Here is a 19,299-nt window from a genome sequence, read left to right as displayed (position 1 = left end):
AGCTCTTTGTTTAAATGCTAATGTACTGTGCAAATACCAGGACAAAAGGAGTTAATCCTGGAAGAGCTGGAGACAACAAATATATTCAAGGAAAATTTTCCTTTTCTTATGAAGTCCTTAAGTAAACCAACATTTGTATGAAGCTTGGCTCACTCTCACTGTTGTGTCTGTCACTGTTATGTAGCACTAAGAAGTCTTAAGAGTGCAAAGGTGTGAAGGATTATATGAAATCATTTCAAGTCTATTTTGCTTGAATGTATTTTAAATTAAATGTTAGTAGTTATACAAATTACTGAGTAAAAATCAGTTAATTGTTACAAGAAGAAAACTGAAGACAGGGAAGAAACAGCAGTACTTGAATGAAGTGTTTAAGTGACCTGTTAACCTCCAGAAAAAAAATTGTTCATTTATTGAAAATTCTGTTACACCAGAAGAATAGTGCTTCCAGCATAACTCGCAAGAATGATATTTTTGTATGTATTAAGAAAACCAAACACCAGAGGATGTGAGTTGATGTCCTGGACTCTTGGGTATGGCATCATTCTGATTAGTTTTGTGTTAAGTCATGAGTTGCTACCTTTGATGCCTATTTGAACTAGGAATTTTTGTTGGAAACCTTTTGAAATCTCAGGCTTCTGTTAAAGATTAAAAAGGGAGAAAGATTAATGGTAGATACCAATTTTGAGATTATTCATATACATTTGAGATATGATAACAAAGCTATATTTTGGAGCAGATTTTTTATAAAGCAATTTGTGACAAATGCTTTAGGAGGAGAAAAGGTCTGTGTGTACTTTCAGTTCTATGTACATATGTAGGTACATGTTACAATTGTCTGTTTTTCTTTTTAGGGCTCATGTAATCAAAGGAGCTTCTTTGTTGTGTGTGTGTTTTCAGAACACAACAGGAGTTCAAAATGAATCAGGTGAGTATGAATTTAAGACTTTACCAAAGTACTTAGATGTTAGAACAGTTAATTATTAATAAGAAAAGTAAATAATCCACTAAAAAAATTATTCTTTAAAACCTTCAATGTAATTTCATAATTCTCCTTTCCACAACATATATGCTCGAGATTTATTTGGTTTAATTTTTGATTTAAGTTTTTTTGTGTGAATTCCCTTTAGCAGCATATATGTTATTACTTGCTGACACCTCCTATGAGAATACGTCTCCAGAAAAATGTTTCATTCTGAGGCTTCTGCTAATAATTCAGCTATTTATAAAGGTAGCTTGAAAAATGAAGGCTGTCTTTTTTTTTTTCTTAACCTTGTTGAGCCACTTTACCATTTTAAATGTGCACTGAACAATCTGTCACAGAAATTGATGAGGAAGTTTCACACTTTTTGGGAAGCCTGAGCATTTCCCCTAGAGTCAAGTGAAAAGACTGGGAAAGCTCATTTCTTTGTGTATATGGATGCAAGAACATCCTGACTGGAGAGGGTTGTTTTAATTAATTACAAGTATACATGATTTTATTTTGTATTTGTCTATCCAAGTAGGAATTATGCATCTATTTGTCTACCATGCACAGTTGCATTACTTAAAGATACTTTTAGAAAAAGTGCATGTTGCTTTACATTTTCTCCAAAGTATTTATCTCTTTGGATGTTCTTACTAAGTCCCTTTGGCATGGGAATGTGGACACAGGATGGCAGGAATGACATCTTTAATTTGCTAAAAAAGTCAGCTATGAACAGAAGCTTTCTTAGCCAGAAACAACCGTGGTACATATAAAAAAGTAATATAAAATGCTTTTTAAATTGATGCCTGTATCTAATGAGTGCTTTTTTTGCCCCTTATGCCCTTATTTGATCAACAACAGTAGTGAATAGTTAGCACTTGGCTGAAGTATGTTCTCACTGAACTTATAGAAGTATATACATAATATAAGTAATTACAGTGTGACATGGGTTGATGGGATGTTTCCTATTGCTTTTTCCTCTGATTTAAAGTAAGGTATCTTCAGTATATATACACATGCATATTAAAGTAAAAAAGCAAAACAATCTCTCAGAGCCTTGAGGTGTATGTACTGTAAAAAATATTTGAATTACATTGATACACAAATCATATACATAATACAAATAACATTTGCAATAGCACACTTCAAAGCATTAGGAGTCTGGTTTGGGGTAGCTAGGTTGACTATAGCTTCACAATTTATTTCTAATGATACTAATGAGAATTTTTTTCACCTGTAAGCTTTGTTCTGAATGCACTCAGTGACATTAAGTGAACAGCTCTTGTCTGCTTGAAGAATAATCCTACTCTGTTAGTCTTTCTAATAAGCTTTGGATTCTCCTAAAATTCTGAAAGCTGTAGATCCTAATTTTTAATTGTTACCATTGCCTGTTTCCTTCACATTTGTGTGTCCATGTTCCCTCATGTCCTGTCTGTCATCATGTCCCCTCCCCTTCTGGCTTGTTTCTAGAATAAAGTAATATTTTTGCTCTGTATGAAAATAAAGTCTTCATCTTTCTTATTGGGTCTGCTAATACAGCTTATGCAGTGCTGTGGTGTTTGTCATCTGACAACTTAATAATGAGATGATTCTGCCTGTGGGAATAGCTGCCCTAGCTTACAGTTCCTTCTTGGTGTTTCTGGCTTTCACATTTAGCTTCCAAAGTGTACAGAGCTGATGGCTTTTTATTGTGCAATTACCATTCATATTGAGTGTGTATTTAGCATCAACCCTGTGGTGTTTTTTCTTGCAGTGCCCTTGTCATTTCATTCACTGTTGACAAGTTGTAGTGCCAGGTCTGTATAAGAAATGTTTTTGCCTGATGCCAAACATCTTTCAAGTGTTCTGTTCTTGTCCTTCTTTCATACTGCTTATCTCTGCTTTTGGTGTGACTTCAGTGACCCTGAAACTAACTGGGCTGTTGTTAATTTGGTTTATCTATAAAGACTGCTAGTTTTGTCTTTTATTCCATAGAAATCTTGAAGTAGTGAAGGAAAACCATTTCAGAAGTACTTTGATATGGTCTTCTTGGAGTAAGGAGAAGGATTAAAAAAAAAAAAAAGCAGCTGTTGTTTTAATTAAGCTGGAATGAATATTTTTGGATGTCTCTCTATCTGGTTTAAAAAGAGATCTCCCTTTAGTCTGTAAACTACTTCTGCAGAATGTGCTGAATAATTGATTTTTAAAAAATGAAGCAAACATGGGGGTTTGGTTGGTAATAGCATTTACTGCATGTCAGATGGCATTAAGATTGGGAAGAAGGTTTCATGCTGTCTGGAAAACTGGGCAGTTTTTTTAAATAATGGTGAGGCATACATTAAGGAATTACACCTGCATTTGTACTAAAGCTTCCTCCCCTCATTCCTTCTGAATTTTTCAATTCTTACTTCACATATTTCTGATACATCTTTAATTTTCAAGCACACACAAGCTGTTGCAAAAAGGGAGTAGCCAGATGAATTCTTAGACAAGCAGAGACCTTTCTGCTTTTGACCTACCTTTCCTGTGCTAGCTGATTGTTCGGGCCAGCAATCTCCCTCAGTCCCTTCATCTCCTTTTCACAACTACCTCTTCTGCCATGTCCCTGTCTCTTCAGTGGTATCCTTTCATTTTTCATTACATTTAATCCTATTTCCACCAAAACATGACACTGAATGTCACTCATGTAATTCAGAATTTTTTTTTTTCTTTTCACTCTCATCTCTGATCATCTCTAAGCATCTCCTTGCTGCTACTATTTCATTTGCTTAAATGCTGCTTGTAACATTATAGTCTAATTTGGGGTTTGGTCCATAGGTACAATTATATTGAAAGTGGTGTGAAAAATTGCTTAATCGATGTGTAGAAATGTGCTGTCAAAGCGATTGGACTCTAAATTTGCAAATGAGGAAAGATCATTTGAGTTAAAGCAGCCTTTTAGCCCTCAGGTGGTATTTTTGCATTGTTCTTAAGTCACTTCACCCTGGCTAATCTGAATGCTTGCAATGTGTGATGCTTCTGATGAACTTCAGAGCAGGAAGCTTAAAAGTGAAATAAACTTCAAGTGCTTTTGTATTCAAAATTGCAGTCTTGGAGTGAGTAAAAAATGCCATATTAGGACTTGAGTGAAATGCAGAAGTTGGCTATAGGACTTACACCAGTACACTGTCCTTGTCAAGAGGTGAATTTTTTAAACAGAAAATTTAAATGTGATTGTTAATTGTTGATGGAAAAGTGATTGAAATGTAGCATTTCTTCATTTGTTAGACATAAATTCCTTGGGGATAAGTTGTGATCTGGAAAATACTTTAGCTACATTTAAATTGCAAATAAAATGAGATTTCACTGAGTTGACTGAACCAAATTGTTATTTATTTTACTGTATAGTATTTGGTTACTTATTACCATTCGTTTGAGGTGTGAAATGTGTTGTTATGTACTAGGCCATATCCAATTTTTATGGTACTTGTGAAATCCATTAATACCACAGGTGATGAATGAGTCTGAGTGCTGTGTTCTCTGCATGTAGCTTGCTAATCTTTGAATTATGTAGGTAGATGCAAAATATAGTTCTGATTGTATATTACTCTGTGCTAATAAACCTCTTAAATGACAGAACAGTTTTGGGATATTTACACCTAAAAGGACCTTGACAGGCTGGAGAGTTGGGCAGGGAGAAACTTGATGAAATTCAACAAGGGCAGGTGTAGAGTGTTGCATCTGGGGAAGAACAACCCCATGTACCAGTACAGGTTGGGGGCTGACCTGCTGGAGAGCAGTGCAGGGGAAAGGGACCTGGGGATCCTGGTGGACAGGAGGATGACCATGAGCCAGCATTGTGCCTTTGTAGCCAAGAAGGCCAATGGCATCCTGGGGTGGGTTAGAAAGGGGGTGGTTAGTAGGTCAAGAGAGGTTCTCCTCCCCCTCCATTCTGCCTTGGTGAGGCCACATCTGGAATGTTGTGTCTAGTTCTGGGCCCCTCAGTTCCAGAAGGACAGGGAACTGCTTGAGAGAGTCCAGGGCAGAGCCACAAAGATGATGAAGGGAGTGGAACATCTCCCTGCTGAGGAAAGGCTGAGGGAGCTGGGTCTGTTGGGCTTGAAGAAGAGGAGACTGAGGGGCGACCTCATCCATGGTCACAAATCTGTTCAGGGCAGTGTCAGGAGGACAGAGCCAGGCTTTGTGCAGTGATGTCCAGTGATAGGACAAGGGGCAGTGGGTGCAAACTGGAGCATAGGAGGTTCCGCGTAAACATCAGAAAAAACTTTCCTGTGAAGGTGACAGAGCCCTGGGACAGGCTGCCGAGAGAGGTTGTGGAGACAACCACGTGTCTCCTTCTCTGGAGACATTCAGACCCACCTGGTCATGTTCCTGTGTGATGTGCTCTGGGGATTCTGCTTTGGCAGGGGGGTTGGACTAGATGATCTTTTGAGGTCCCTTCCTACCCCTAAGATTCTGTGATTCTGTGAGTTTGAGGAATATGCCAGACATCAGTGGATGTGCCATGGTGCTGTACACTTCTGGCTGAATCAGTTGAGGTGGATTTTTATAAGTTTTATTTAAAATTTGTTTGCAGGCTTCAAATGTTTAACTGCTCATCTAGCTGTGGTTGTAAAAAAACCAATAAACCAATCAAAAAAACCCCAACACAAAACCCACTCCCCCCTCCCAAAGGAAACCAAAACGCTCAAATGAAACCCAACCAAAAAAAACCCACCCCACTTTTGTTAGCTTGAATTTTGAAGTGCATCATTGTGCCAGCTGTCTTGGTCACTCTCTAGTGCCCCTCATTTATGTCTATGCGTAATTTTTTAGAAACCACTATGAAGAATAGGCTTGATTCTCCCCTAATGAAATCATGGGAGAATGTAATGGAATTATATTTAGATTTCTTTGATGAATATGTGGAGAAGAGGGTGTTTCTTTTGTATCAGTTCAAGGCTAACAGATGTCTGAAAATCAGGCTTCCTTCATCACTAGTTTTCCTTTTGGATTGTTGAAAGAGCAAAATAAAACTTTGTTCTGCTTTGAACAGACTAGAGCTATTATAACTAAAGAGTAAGGATTATTTTTTTTTCCCCCCTCCCTGGTTTCTTCACTCTCTGATGGGATTTCTGGCATTCTGTTCCTTCCATGGTTTCCAATCTGGGGGTCTTTGTCCCCTGCAAATAGCTCTCTAGGATGTGTCTGTGCAGCTGTTAGGGCTTACCAGGGCAGCAGTAGAATAACCTTGCTATGACTCCAGATTTATACTTTTTCTCCTTGTTGCTGATCAAGTGGGCAGAAGTTCTTGTAACTCAGCTCAGCAAGTCACATTCATGAATGTAAAGAGTTGCCATATTTAGCACCCTCACAAAGAGTGGGAGCTAAATAGAAAAGATTAGGAAGCTTTATCTGTTTTCCTTTAGAGATAAACCCCTTTAATTTGATAGCATATAGGGATGTATTTTACAATAAATTTCCAGTAAACTTTCAGCATATTTCAGAAGTGCTTCATGGAAAAAGCTTTGAATATTACTCAAACTATGGAAACTGCTTTATGGTTATGTGTAAAAGCAAGAATCCCTGCCAGAAAGGGTTTACTTGGACAACTGTAGTGTTGCCCAAGTTGTTATCTCTCAGTTGAGCACCTTCTAAGGCTTGTTCAGAACTTAAGTAGAATATCTGTCATGTTAGAGTAGTTATTGCCACTATCACCAGTTTCTGACCCAGAATGGTCAGTGCTGTTAGGGGGCAGGTACTTTTTTTCAGGGCTGTTGCACATGGTTGAACAAATGCCTGATTCTCACCAAGCACAATTCTTTCATAACATAGACAGATTTCCTGGGAAACTGCAAGTTCGTAACTGATATTCTGCTCATTTTTATTAGGAATTGTGTTTTCTTGATTATAAATAAGTAGTAAAGAGCTAGTTGTTTATTGACAAGTATCAGTAGCATTTACTGGTGTTATACAATTAAGAGTATGAATAATATTATAAGCAGCCTGTTGAAGTTTGTAGGCTCCTTAAAATGGAACTTATAACCAAGCAGACATTCATAAATCATTTATTAGCTTTCTGTTGCTTTTCAAACTTCATAGTGTAGCACCTTAAGACCTTTTATATTATATCCTGCTGGCTGAGGATTCTAAAATTTGACATGCAGGTACTTTGGAGTGAAAGGACATTGGAGTAGTTAGCTTGCTGCAACAACCTCAGTTCAATAGGGAAAACAAAAGTAACTTCATTTTTGTGAACTGTATGCATGAATATGGTTTTCTCCTTAAGATTCTGTTTAGTCTTTCTCACCAGTGATATGTTTTCATGTAAGGCAATAGCACAAACTATTTTAGATTGGTTTTGGGGGACTGATTAAACTGTATATGCCTGGAAGTCATCATTTCAAAAGGGAAAATAAAGAATTGCTAATATATGTGAAATTACCCTCTGTGTGGTGGGTAGTTGATATTCTGGCTTTGTGATATATTTCCAAAGTCATCACTTGTGTGTTTCTAGGCAAGTTATTCCTGTTACTGGAGCTTTACATCAGTCTGTATGCATAGAGGCACACACAGCTGGTTCATCTGGAACATTTATGTGCAGGTTTAGGAAATGATTGACAAAATTGCAGTGGAAGGCTGCAGGAGCAGGGCTGGACCCTCAGAGTGTAAGTGCTCTGGAGCTGGAATTGCCCTTTGCTTTGAAACTTTGGGATGTCCTTATAATCTAAGCTGACATACCAGTTAGCTCTCATTACAAGCACAAATTGCACAGAACTAGGGTAGACTCTGGGAAGTTGCAGGATATCTCAGCTTGCACTTAAAAGAATTGAAGGATTCTTAAAAAATTATATATAGAAAATGGAAAATGTTTATAATTGGGTGTCAAGTACAAATGAATATTTTTAGTACTTACCAACTTTTAGCATTTAATGTCCTACTTCTCTATTACTAGATGAGCCTTTAATAATTAAATAGTATTTTTCCTTGCTGTTGGTCACCAATACTCTTTATAGAGAGGTATTTGTTAAGTCAAACACAAAATGAAGCAGATGGTTGATAAACAAGTGTTTTTCCAGCCAACCTTTTCATTAATGCTGTCAGTTATGATAAAGACAAGCTACAAGTCACACTTCTGCAGCTGTTCCAATCAAGCCTGTATGATTTTACTGACCTTTATTGAAATGTACTTGCTGAGGGTCATAATGGAGAAATTGCTTTGTTGCCTCAAGTAGATTTATTTCATAGAATCATGGAAGGGTTTGGGTTGGAAGGGACCTTTAAGATCATTGAGATCCACCCCCCCTGCATGGGCAGGGGCACCTCCCACCAGACCAAGTTGCTCCAAGCCCCATCCAACCTGCCCTTGGACACTTCCAGGGATGGGGCTTCCACATTTGTTCAGCGTTTAGAAACAGACTTTGTAGAAGATGAGTGTTTAGGTGTTAAGAGAAGGTAATGGAACACAGTTGCTGATGCTTTAGTTCAGAACCAATTTGCATTATACCTCAATTTTAGGGGCTTTTCCTGTTTTATTCTCTGTAGGAAAGCTGGGATTTAAAAAAACCCTGTCAATAGAATTGATAGGTTATAAAATAAAAGGCCTGCTATTTTTCCTGTGTTCTGGCTATTCTGCTGCATATTGGTTGAATCAGTGTACTTGAGCATGGCAATTCACTTGTCTCTTGTTACTTTAATTGCCAGTAACATGTTTCAACAGTATAATTTGGATAAATGGTATGCATGTTCTGAAACAACTTCTTTAATCTTCTGACTATTTGGTATTCAAAAAATACACTGCTAACAGTGATTTATGCTAAAAGCATCATGTGTTGCTCTTTAATAGTTTTTTCAGGAGCAGACAGACACATTTTCTAGCAGAAGAGATCTTATTTAAAATCTGCTATACAGCTGCAACCTAAAATAACAAACTTTTTGTGGCTTATGAAGTACAATAGAGTAGTGCTGCCAGGTAAGTCACATTCAGCCAAGAATAAGTAAATACCTTCAGCTCTGTTCTCTGAGGAATTCCAGGGTGAGTTTTGAATTTGTTTTTAAGGAGAGACCAGGGCAATGGAATGAAATGGCAAATGGCCTAAGAGATACATGAAAACTCTTTCACTTAGCTTTCCTCACTGTTTACTGCTTGTAATCAAAATGCATCCAGTAACTAAAGCAAAAGAGTAATTACAGCAACTTGAGTTATCATTGGTTTATCTCTAATGTGGTCTTAGAAATCAGCATTAAAGCATAAACAAATATAATGAAAATAATAGTGAGAATGTGAATTCTGGGAAAAAGATCCTGCTGCATTAGCATGTTGATGGAGGGGCCCTGATTGAAATAGCAATTTGGAAATTTATATTTTAATTTCAAGTCAGGAGTTTTAGTAGTTTGTATGGTTTGATCATCTGTTGTGCTGTTATTTTGATCCATTAATGCTTGTGACCCCTTTGGCTTGTAGAACACAACTGAACCTACTGTGGCTGTGGAGACCTTAGATGATGTACCTGAGCATGTGCTTAGGGGGCTTCCTGAGGATGTGAGGCTCTTCCCATCTGCTGTTGACAAGACACGGCTTGGTGAGTGTCACAACTGTGGAAAGAGATTTTTACACCAGCTCATAGAAATTACAGTTGCTGTCACAGTTTGGTGCCCTCCTGTGCTGGGTAGAGATGATACCTGGTGCACTTATCTGGAATAATTTATGTTGGAAAGAGTGTACAGCTTCTAAGTTTCTCCAACTTCCCAAGATTATGTTCCAAGAACATCAGAATCGGAGTCAAAGGTGGACCAAGATGCAAATAAATTAGGTTATAAAAATACTGACATGTTACTTTAGTGGATTGTGTTCATTTTTAGCTCTTTCCCAGTTCTTTGTGTTGCAATTACCTTATTGTTGCCTCTTCAGAATGCTGCATCTCCCTATCCAAGCAACATAAAATTTTCCTTTATAAGAACAAATTCAGTGCATACTTGAAGGCTGCTGTATGGAGCAAACTGTTGTTTCTTTTATTTGTACAAAATACTTGGCTTTGTTAAAAAAAGTTTAACATGGGAGAACTTTGGAAGTCAGGATTGCAGCCTGGATACTTGCTGTTAAAAGCTGGCACTCTGAGGAATTAGCCTGACAATAGATGCATTGCTATTAGTAACAGGTTATAAACTCCTTGCAACGAGGTTAATCTTTTCTAGTATGAACCTGATCTAGCATGGTCTGAATTAGAATGTTATGTTTAATTAGCAATTATTTGTCAATCTGTTCTTAGCATTTGTGCTATGAAATGTGAAATTCAGCTGCTGGTTTTCAATTCAGCTAAATCTTGTCAATACATTTGTGGACAGCTGCACATTTTAAACAATAGTAAATGTGTTTTCCTTCAAAATAACCTAATAATCAGTTTCCCAACTTTTGTGAGGGCTTCATTTGCCTGGCATTGCTCCCCAGTCTGAGACAGTCACATATAAAGATCTTAAGAAATATGAAATGTGAGTAGAAGATTTGCTTGAGGTAAGTTCAGTTGTAACTGCTGATCTGTGTCTCTTCAGGTGTCTGGGCAACAAAATCAATTTTAAAAGGCAAGAAGTTTGGACCATTTGTTGGTGACAAGAAAAAAAGATCTCAAGTTAAAAGCAATGTATACATGTGGGAGGTAAGAAACAGGTTGTAAGTGGGAAAAGGTGCCTTGTGGAAAATTTCCCTAGCCTTGAATTTTCCCAGAGATTTTAGAAATAGACATGGTGTGAAATAATTGCCTGCTATGTATGCCTGCAATTATAAACCCTTGTTTATAGACACTTGGATTGAGCAGCCATGCTGAATTACAAAGCTTTAAACTATTAGCATTGTTTGAAATTACTGTATTAATTTTCTTATCTGGCTCACAGCTCCTGTTCAGAATCTGTTCCTGGTAAAGCTTTGTTGGCTTGCACCCTGAGTGATATCCCTCCAGCAACTGAGTACCATCAACTGCTTATGAAATTGGGGAAACTAGGGGGATATGGAATCTCTTAAGGAAGCCACAGCAGTCTTCCTCATCTAGCTCTTTGAAAACCAGCTTTGTTAGGGAATTGGCTTTGCTTTTGGACTTTTAAAGTTCTCAACTGTTAGATTATTCCCTGTGCTGCTTGTGTTTGGCCTTGCCTTAAAGGGAAAACTGTCTGGACAGCTGAATAGCTCTTTAGGCTCCACTGATAGTCATAAGACCTTGGATATTATGTAGATTTCAAAATATGGTGTCTTAATCTGGAGTTGAAACCTATCTACAGTGTCCAGAGACAGCTTAGGCATTTCTGAAGACACACACAGCAAGTGGCTTTAGCAGAGTGAATGGTCATGGAGTGCAGGGATGGAGGAACTGTGGCATAGCATGTTCTGGAACAGAACTTGTTAGTTTACAGATTTTTAGGCTTGAGGTAGTAGTAGTAGTGATCCTTGTGGCCCCTGGCCTGCAAAATTGACCTGCATAAACCGCTGGATACACACACAAAACTTAACATTAACCCCTGTCAGAGGAATAGGTCTGGTACAATCTTCCATAAATGGAAATTCACATTCAGGAAAGTACTGAAGTGTTCAAGTGCTTGTTGCTTTGAGCTAATCTTATCACAAACTCCACTGCATCTGGTATTTCCAATTTTTATTTGGTACAAGAACACTTACAGAGATTGAATCTGTCAAGTAAGTTACTGACTTTGCAATTGTTTCTCATGGTGCTGGATTTAGAGGTTTCTCAGAGAATGTCTTAATATTTTTTTACATCTGTGTTGAGAAATGATAGTTGCAAACAAGCTGTTATAAAGTAGTTTGCAATGAAGATGATGATGGAAACCATTGCTAGATTTCAAAAGAATTGTGTGTTGCCTTTAATACTGATTTTGGAGTTTAAAAAAAAGGCAGCTAAAATGAGACTGCAGCAGTTGGCCCCATATGCTGATATCTGAAACCACACCAGAATCGGGACTGTTAGAAAATGTGGTTTGTAAAAGGGTGGTGGTGTCTGGGAGTAGTTAGGTATATGGACCTTCAGCTAAGAGAACAACCTTTTCCAGAAGAATCCCATTTGTTTTTTTAGGGAAGTTAATGTGAAGGAAAAGGTAAGTCTTCTAAAAGCTGGCATCTCCAGTCAGTTTTAATAATTTTGAACTCTCAGGCTAGGATATAATTCTGAGTAAGGTGAGTTTTGTGTGTCAGTGAGTGGCTGCTGTGTCTGAGGAGGGAGATACAGACTCAAAAATGTTCTGTGGGAAATGACTGAAAACTGAGGGAAATGCTTTCTGCACATTCAGAAGGACTGGCACCACTGTGTTGAGAGATAATTGATCCTGCTTACAGGAATCATTTAAAGCCACAATCTTGCATAGAGGAGTTGAAGCTTTTCCCTTTCTCACAGTGCACAAGGCCTCAAACCAAAATACTGTCAGTTAGGACCTTTAGTTGAAAAATTAAGTGTTTTGTCTTACGTGAAACCCGAAATAAAGTTACATCAAACCATAATAAAGTAATATATTAAAAAAAAATAATAAAGTATTATCTTTTGCCATATATTCCATATCAGCTAACTGTTTTGCAGCTTTGTTTGGCTCTGTTCTTGCGTGTTAACCAAAAGGCTTGCTAGTACAGTCTTGATCTGTGAAGCTGTTTATGTTTTCATATTGCAAGGGCTGGGTGTGCTTGATGAACATTCCTTCAAAAGTCAGCTGATGAAATCTGTGCTGGAGTAGTCTAAGTAAGGGAGATGTTTTCTTTTTGGGAAGAAACCAAGATGATTTTGGTATATTTATTGAAACTTTATGGAATAAATTTTATCAAATTGGCAGTATACTAACACAGAAGAAATCAGCTCATGTAAACGCTTCTTAAGTTGTTGTAGAAGTGTACTTGAAGTTGAAAACGTAAAACAGTTAGAGAAGACTTAGTCTTACTTGTAAAATAAGTATCAGAAACAATAAAAAGCGACTGTTGTGTAACAGAATGGGAAAGTTACAGTGAGGTTGGAATTTTAGTTTATTCCTTCTCTGCAGCAGTGCTGTGTGAATGTTGCAGGAGGTGATGAGCTAAGGAAGCTGGCTTTTGAAAAGAGCTCTTGCAGGCAGAGACTGGTATTTAGAGACTTGACCAAAAGGCAGAAAAGCAAATAATAAGACACATTTTTCCTTCTTTTGTTTTTCTAAAAAGCTGTGAGCTGTGCAGTACTTGTGAGACATTGTGTTCCTGTCAGTAGGCCTGTGTTCTGAGACACAGAAACAGAAGAGTGGCAGCTCTACTTGCCCAGCAGTGGGGTGTTCTTTGGAAAAAAAATATCCAGCAGCCACTAATAACTCTACTTATAGGCATCCTGCTATTGGATTATAATAATACAAGTGGGAAATTTGTAACGTAACTTAAAAAAGAAGCAGAGTTGCCTGTCATCAGCAAATCCTGAAGGTGTCAGGAACCTTGCTGTAGTGCAGCTGGCTTGAAATATAAAGCAGGAGTATGTGGTCAACATTTTTCTCCACGAGTGGAACCCAAAGAATTTACCCAGAGACTTGGAACATTCAGAAGTTTATTGACATGTTCAGTTTTTTAAGGTGATCACAACTTCTGAAAGGTGAAGATTTCCTTTAATACTCAGAAAAATGATGAAATATAAATTGTTTCCCCCTTCTAAATAAGGCAAGTGCTTCTAAATTCTATGTAGTTGCTTTTCCCAATTAATCAGATCATAAATATAAAGCTCTATTGCCTTTGTATCTTAAAAACAGTCATTTTATTAAATGCAAAGTCTAGAGAATAATTTCAGGCTTGCCAGTTGTACCAGTTTACCTAAAAAGATGCAGAAGGCCAGCAACATTCCCCCCAGTACAACCCCTGCTTCTGCTTTTATCCCTTGTGTTATCTCTGCCCTTAGATGATTACTACTACTTTGCTCAGGGTTATTGTTTGGTGCATGTACACTTCAGTGTCACTAGTTGTCCTTGTGCTTAATGCCATTTGTGTCTCACAGGTGTATTACCCAAACCTGGGATGGATGTGTGTGGATGCAACTGATCCAAAGAAAGGGAATTGGCTCCGATATATAAACTGGGCACGTTCAGGGAAGGAGCAAAATCTGTTTCCTCTGGAGATCAACAGGACCATATACTACAAAAGTTTAAAGGTATCAGTGTGTGTAGAATCAGTGACTGCTCTGCTACCTTTTGTTATTAATACTCTATTCCCCTTTATTTAAATCCTTTTTTTAAATACTTGTATTAAATGCACTTTGAAACATTTAATGAAACGTAATTAAAATGCTGCAAATGCTCCAGTTCCTTGGTCTAAACCATCCTGTGCCAATACAGCTGACATTAAGATCTACTGTTAAAATATAGGATATGTATGAACATTAAGTCTATCTGGTTGGTTAATGATTTGCTGTAGCACCAAATTTTATACAAACCAGAATGAAAAATTAGAGCAGATTACATAAAACAAATGTTGTCCTGTTTTTGTAGGTACTGAGACATTTTTACTGAGAATTTTTTGCAGAAAGTGGTTATTTTTAGGGTCTTCGCGTTGTACAACAAAGACTGGTTGAAAAGACACTTTGTAAGTAGCTTTATGAAACAAGTTTTCCTTGGTTTTATACCATTCCAGATTTATTCAGGGAGTAGGGTGGCAGGAGAGGGTGTAATTGCTGGGACATTGTGCCTCCCAAAGCAAGATAAAAATGGTTTAACTTCAGTGTTAGAGTATGCTAGTGTTTGAATATTGTGGCTAAAAAGCATTATTTGAATCTCTGATCAAGAACCTACTGGCAGAGAGTATATATAGCTCAGCTTTGTTTTTATTTAAAATACTTCTGTGGTTTTTGGGGTATATGCAGTTGCTCTTTAGGCTGTTGCTGTATCTTACATTTCCTTGTAAGGTCAACAACTATATCTGTAAGTCACCAACCTTCACTTAATAAAAGAATGAGTTGATATCAAGCAGTTTTGAGGTTTATAGGGCAGTATAACAATATGGAAAAGTGTTGTATTTTAGGTCACTCAAGCTAGATTAAAAAAAAGACAAAACAAAAAACCCAAAAACCCAAACCACCCAACTTCTAAAATATTTTCTGAGCTTTCTAATAGCTTTGAGATAGCATTGAGGTAGAGGTTGGTATTGCCAGCCAGACTATGTCTTCTCTTCAGTGTTTCTTCACTGAGAGCAGGCTCCTGCTGAGAATCTGTAGCCAGCTGAATTTTCTCTAGATGTTTTATTTTGGGTTGCCTCTGCCTTTGCCCTTAGTCACACTAGTTCATTGACATAAATGTGCTTTTTGAGTAATTTTCAGTTTCTGAAAAGGATTTAGTCCTGACAGTGAGATACATGCACATATTTCAAATTTGTTTTCTGGTGGATAGTATTGCAGTTTGGAAAAGAATTTAGTGCTAAAAGAGGCTGAAGACTGCTGACAGAATAACAAATACCTTGCTTCAGCATCTGGAACATCCTGTTGTTCCTGTGACTGTCCTCTCTTGTGACCTGATGAATTTTATTCCAGCAGGTCTTGCCAAAAAGATCATGCTGCCAAGCAGCTCTTTCTGAAGACTGTTAGAGCAGCCTATAAGGATCAGTATCATCGGTTTCAAAATCTGTCAGGGATTTCTTGCAGTGTGAAATTTGGAGTTTGGGCTGACGAGGGTTTCTTCCAAGTACCAAGTACTTGTACCAAGTTCCAAGTACCAAGGTACCTTCAACAGAGTTTGCCTCTGCAGCAGCCACTTAGATGTGTGTGTGCTGTGGGGCTGTTCATTGGCTCCGGTTGGGTGTTTGTGACTCCAGTCCCAGGCAAGTTTCTGGTAATTCATGTTGGTGTCTGTGCTCTGTGCTGGTTGGACCGAGTGTTACCTCAGGAATGGCCTCACCTCCAGGCTGCCTCTGCACCGAGGCCTCTTGGAGGCCTGTGTAGAAGCAGCAGCTCAGAGTAGTTCTGGGCTAGGGTGTCACATAGAGCTGGTGCAGAACCACCGACTTGTTTCTGCCCTCTAGATCTAGTTCCAGGAAGGCAGAGCAGACATGCTCCAACTCGTTCTGCAGCAGCCAGCTTGGGGTGGCTTGTGTTTAGTAATCGCAGCTTCATGCTGCTCAGATGGAAGCAGTTTCCAGCACCAAGTTAGGCCCAGAAGCTCTGCAACCTGGGCAAAGTGGTGCCACCCTGGCCTGTCCCTTGTTTGTCGCTACATCTGTCACACGGCCACGTTGGCAGGTAATTTCAGCTGTAGAAATTGGCTGAGTTGCTTCACTATGCAAAGCTAAGTTATTGTGTAGAATTTAATTTTGCTCCATATTTGGGGAAAAAGGCTCCCAAATCTGTAATAATGTCTGTCAATAGTGCCTACTGATATTCCAGCTATTTCAATCTATTTTATTCTGTTCTCCCACCTGGCAGAGAAGTAATATGTAAGGAAAATTCTCATCTTGCTAATCTGTGATGATTTCTGAAGTGAAAGCTTGATGTGAAATTGAACAGTTTTCACTACCACTCAGCATTCAGTCAACATACTGATAAATCAGGTCAAGATTTACAAAGTCACGTGTAATAATAACATCTTAAATGTCCTTTTCTTTCTGCGTATCATCTGTTATGGTGTCTACATTGCCATTTCAAAACTCTTGTTAACTTTACTAGCCAGGTAGGTCCACATAGTTTCTCCCTGATCTTTATATGACAAATTTAATTACAAATTCCATTGGGGCTAAACAACACAGGTTTTAGTTACCCCAAAAAGAAAATTAGTGGCTTGTATGTCCTTCTGTTCTGCTTTACCTTGAAGCCTTTAAAATGTTGTCATAGCTGTTTATTTTTTTTTCCCAAGGTTATCTTCAGCTTTTTGTGGGTTTCTAATTTGTAAGTTCAACAGACTGATTTCCAAGCTTCATTACCAAGATAAGCAAAGCCCAAATTTGCCTGGTGTAAATGAATCTCAAAACTGCACAGAGCTTTAACTTCCCTGTTCTTGGCTGTAAATGAATAGTAATGGGATAGAATTTTTAAGTGAGCACAGACAGGTATTTTTTTCTTCTATCTTCATCAAGGATGAGGATATTTGTGGCTGCTTTGCATATGCTTTCCCCATGAGAGTTGTGATATTTCATGGAAACAGCTTTAAACTCATTATGGGGTTTCAGAAATTCTTCATGCCTCTCTTGATGAAAGGAGCTCATTGGATTGTGGTCTGCACATAGCACAGGACCCTGTAATTCTTGAAGTAAAATTGCAGTGAAAACTCAGTTTCAAAAAGTCTTTTAAGTAAGCTCAGGTGTGAAACTGGCCTTGATTTGGGTGAAATTCATATGGTTGTGGAAGAATGTTTTGTCAAACAGGTTTAAGGTAACTCAGGACTCTCCTTGTTCTGTAGGAACACAGGGTTCTGTGTTAACACAGGATAGGCAGTGTGACACAAGTACTAATGCCACACAGTGTCCACTGTGGTTACATCTGGGGAGATAAAGGCCTCATCTAGTTGCAAAAGCACAGTGTCACAGGAACATGCAGTGTCTGTGGTGAAAAATAAGTGCTCTGATGAGGTCAGACAAGGAAATGCCCATCTCAGGGTGCACAAGGCAGATTGCAGTGCTTGTGCGTGTGCAATGGAATTTAAGCCAAAAGAACCTCTTAGGGTATAAATAGGTAAGGATATTCCTCTTGAAAATAACAAATCTTGAAATGTCTTTACGTGTTTTGAACAGAAAATACTCAGATGGAGGATTGCTAAATGTTGCAGTTAGAACATAAAGCACCAAAAAGCATGTGGGAGTTAGTAACTTAATGAACCTTTCCAAAATTCACCCCTTTTTTAACCAAGCTACCACAACCTGACACTGCTATACAGACAATCTGTAAATAATTGTTTGGAGGAGGTTGGTTTTGAGAATTGTTACTAGAAGGTGTCATCACCAATGTCATCACAGATGTCCGTGTTCTCCAGTGTTAGAGTAGTGGTGGAAGTGGCACTTGGTCAGTGTGATCCATTTCTTACAGCTGTTCTAATTGTCTGATTTTTGAAGCTCATTTGAGAAGTACAAGGTTAGAGGCTTAATTTAGACTCCAGAGAAGTGACACCAAAACTCAATTCATCCTGCAGCTCACAAACCCTGAGCTCCTTATCATCCTGTGCTTGCCTTGCCTGAAACTTCTGCCAGCTCTTTTCTCTGACTCTGTATGTTTTTTGGATGATGAAGTTGTTTGCATCAGACATCTCTTCTCCATTCCTTGCTGCTGAACAGCTGCAAAATGGGACCATGCAAAGAGGTTTATCACTATTTATCCTGTCAGGCCTCCAGAGCTGTTAAGGCAGCCAAACCGTAGGCTTTGCTTATATTATAACTTAAACACTTAACATAGTTGTTGGGATCTTGCATCTCTTGTTGTTCCAGTGTCTGGGGGTATAAAGATAACTATCACCTTTATCAAGTGCTGTGAGACTTTTCTAGAAAAAGTGCTTTAGAAAATAACAAATATTACTATTGTTCTTGATAGAAAAATTCCCTTTGGCTTCAGACTTGGAAATAATAGTGTAAGGATCCCCTTTGGTCTAATGTGTTAATGACTCTAAAAATAGTGTCTTACCTCCACAAGCCTGATGTTCCTTAAGCCCTGGAAAAAGGGGGATTGTAGTTGAGGTAAAGGAAAGCATTTAAGGTGATTTTTTTTCTTGGGTTGTGATGGAATGCTTCAGGAAACAGAGCTGCGGCTGCTGCTGATTTAAAAAAAACTAGGCACAAATTCATGTTCAGCAAACTCGGGGACTTCCTAGTTTGAGGCTGATAATGTTTTAAGGAGCATGAGGGAATAATGAGAGAAACTGGTATTGATCAGTTTGGTGACAGTGCTGGGAATAAGAGCAGTGACTGCACTGATGCCTACTCAGCTAATTTGTTCTTTTCTGTGCATTTTTCAATGGGATTAAAAAAAATAGAGTAAATTTGGAATGGCAAACAAATCCTTCATTATTGTGGTTAAGTGGACTCGTTAAACACGTAGTAATTATCTCTTCCTGTGCATTTCCTTTAACTCACTGCCACAGTCTTTTCCTGTATCCTTGGATTTTGTTCTGAGTTCCCACTTTTTGCGGTTGAACACTTTGTGTAGAGGCTGTTTGGCTGCAGGGAGGAGCAAAGCTGTGAACAGTGACCAGCACTGGGGGGGGTTCCCTGGGGCTGAGCTCCATGTCATGACTTGAGACAAAATTGGGAATTTGGGGGACTTGGAGCTTGAAGTTTCCATGATGTAATTAATTAATGGCATCATTAATTAATAATGCTGGTGGAGAAGGCTGGTTTCTTGGTGGCGAGGTGGCATCCTTGAAGCGAGGCTATGGGGGAGCTATAGGGGGGCTACAAAGGGGTTATAGGGGGGCTATAG

General features: G+C 38.4%; 1 protein-coding gene across 1 annotated transcript in view; it reads left to right on the top strand.

The window, feature by feature from the left end:
- The first annotated feature begins 916 nt into the window (after window positions 1-916).
- The window catches only part of LOC104395518 (PR domain zinc finger protein 2-like), a 21,373-nt gene continuing 2,990 nt past the window's right edge, over window positions 917-19,299 (top strand). Inside the window, exons 1-4 of the mRNA XM_010005226.1 lie at window positions 917-925; window positions 9,387-9,504; window positions 10,472-10,575; window positions 13,912-14,064. Of these exons, the coding sequence (XP_010003528.1) occupies window positions 917-925; window positions 9,387-9,504; window positions 10,472-10,575; window positions 13,912-14,064 (384 nt within the window). The remainder of the gene's footprint in view (window positions 926-9,386; window positions 9,505-10,471; window positions 10,576-13,911; window positions 14,065-19,299) is intronic.

Source organism: Chaetura pelagica, unplaced genomic scaffold (genome assembly GCF_000747805.2).
Source record: "Chaetura pelagica isolate M959 unplaced genomic scaffold, ChaPel_1.0 scaffold159, whole genome shotgun sequence".
NCBI lineage: Eukaryota > Metazoa > Chordata > Aves > Apodiformes > Apodidae > Chaetura > Chaetura pelagica.
Note: the sequence above shows the minus strand (reverse complement) of the source record. Positions and strands in the feature narration are given on the sequence as shown.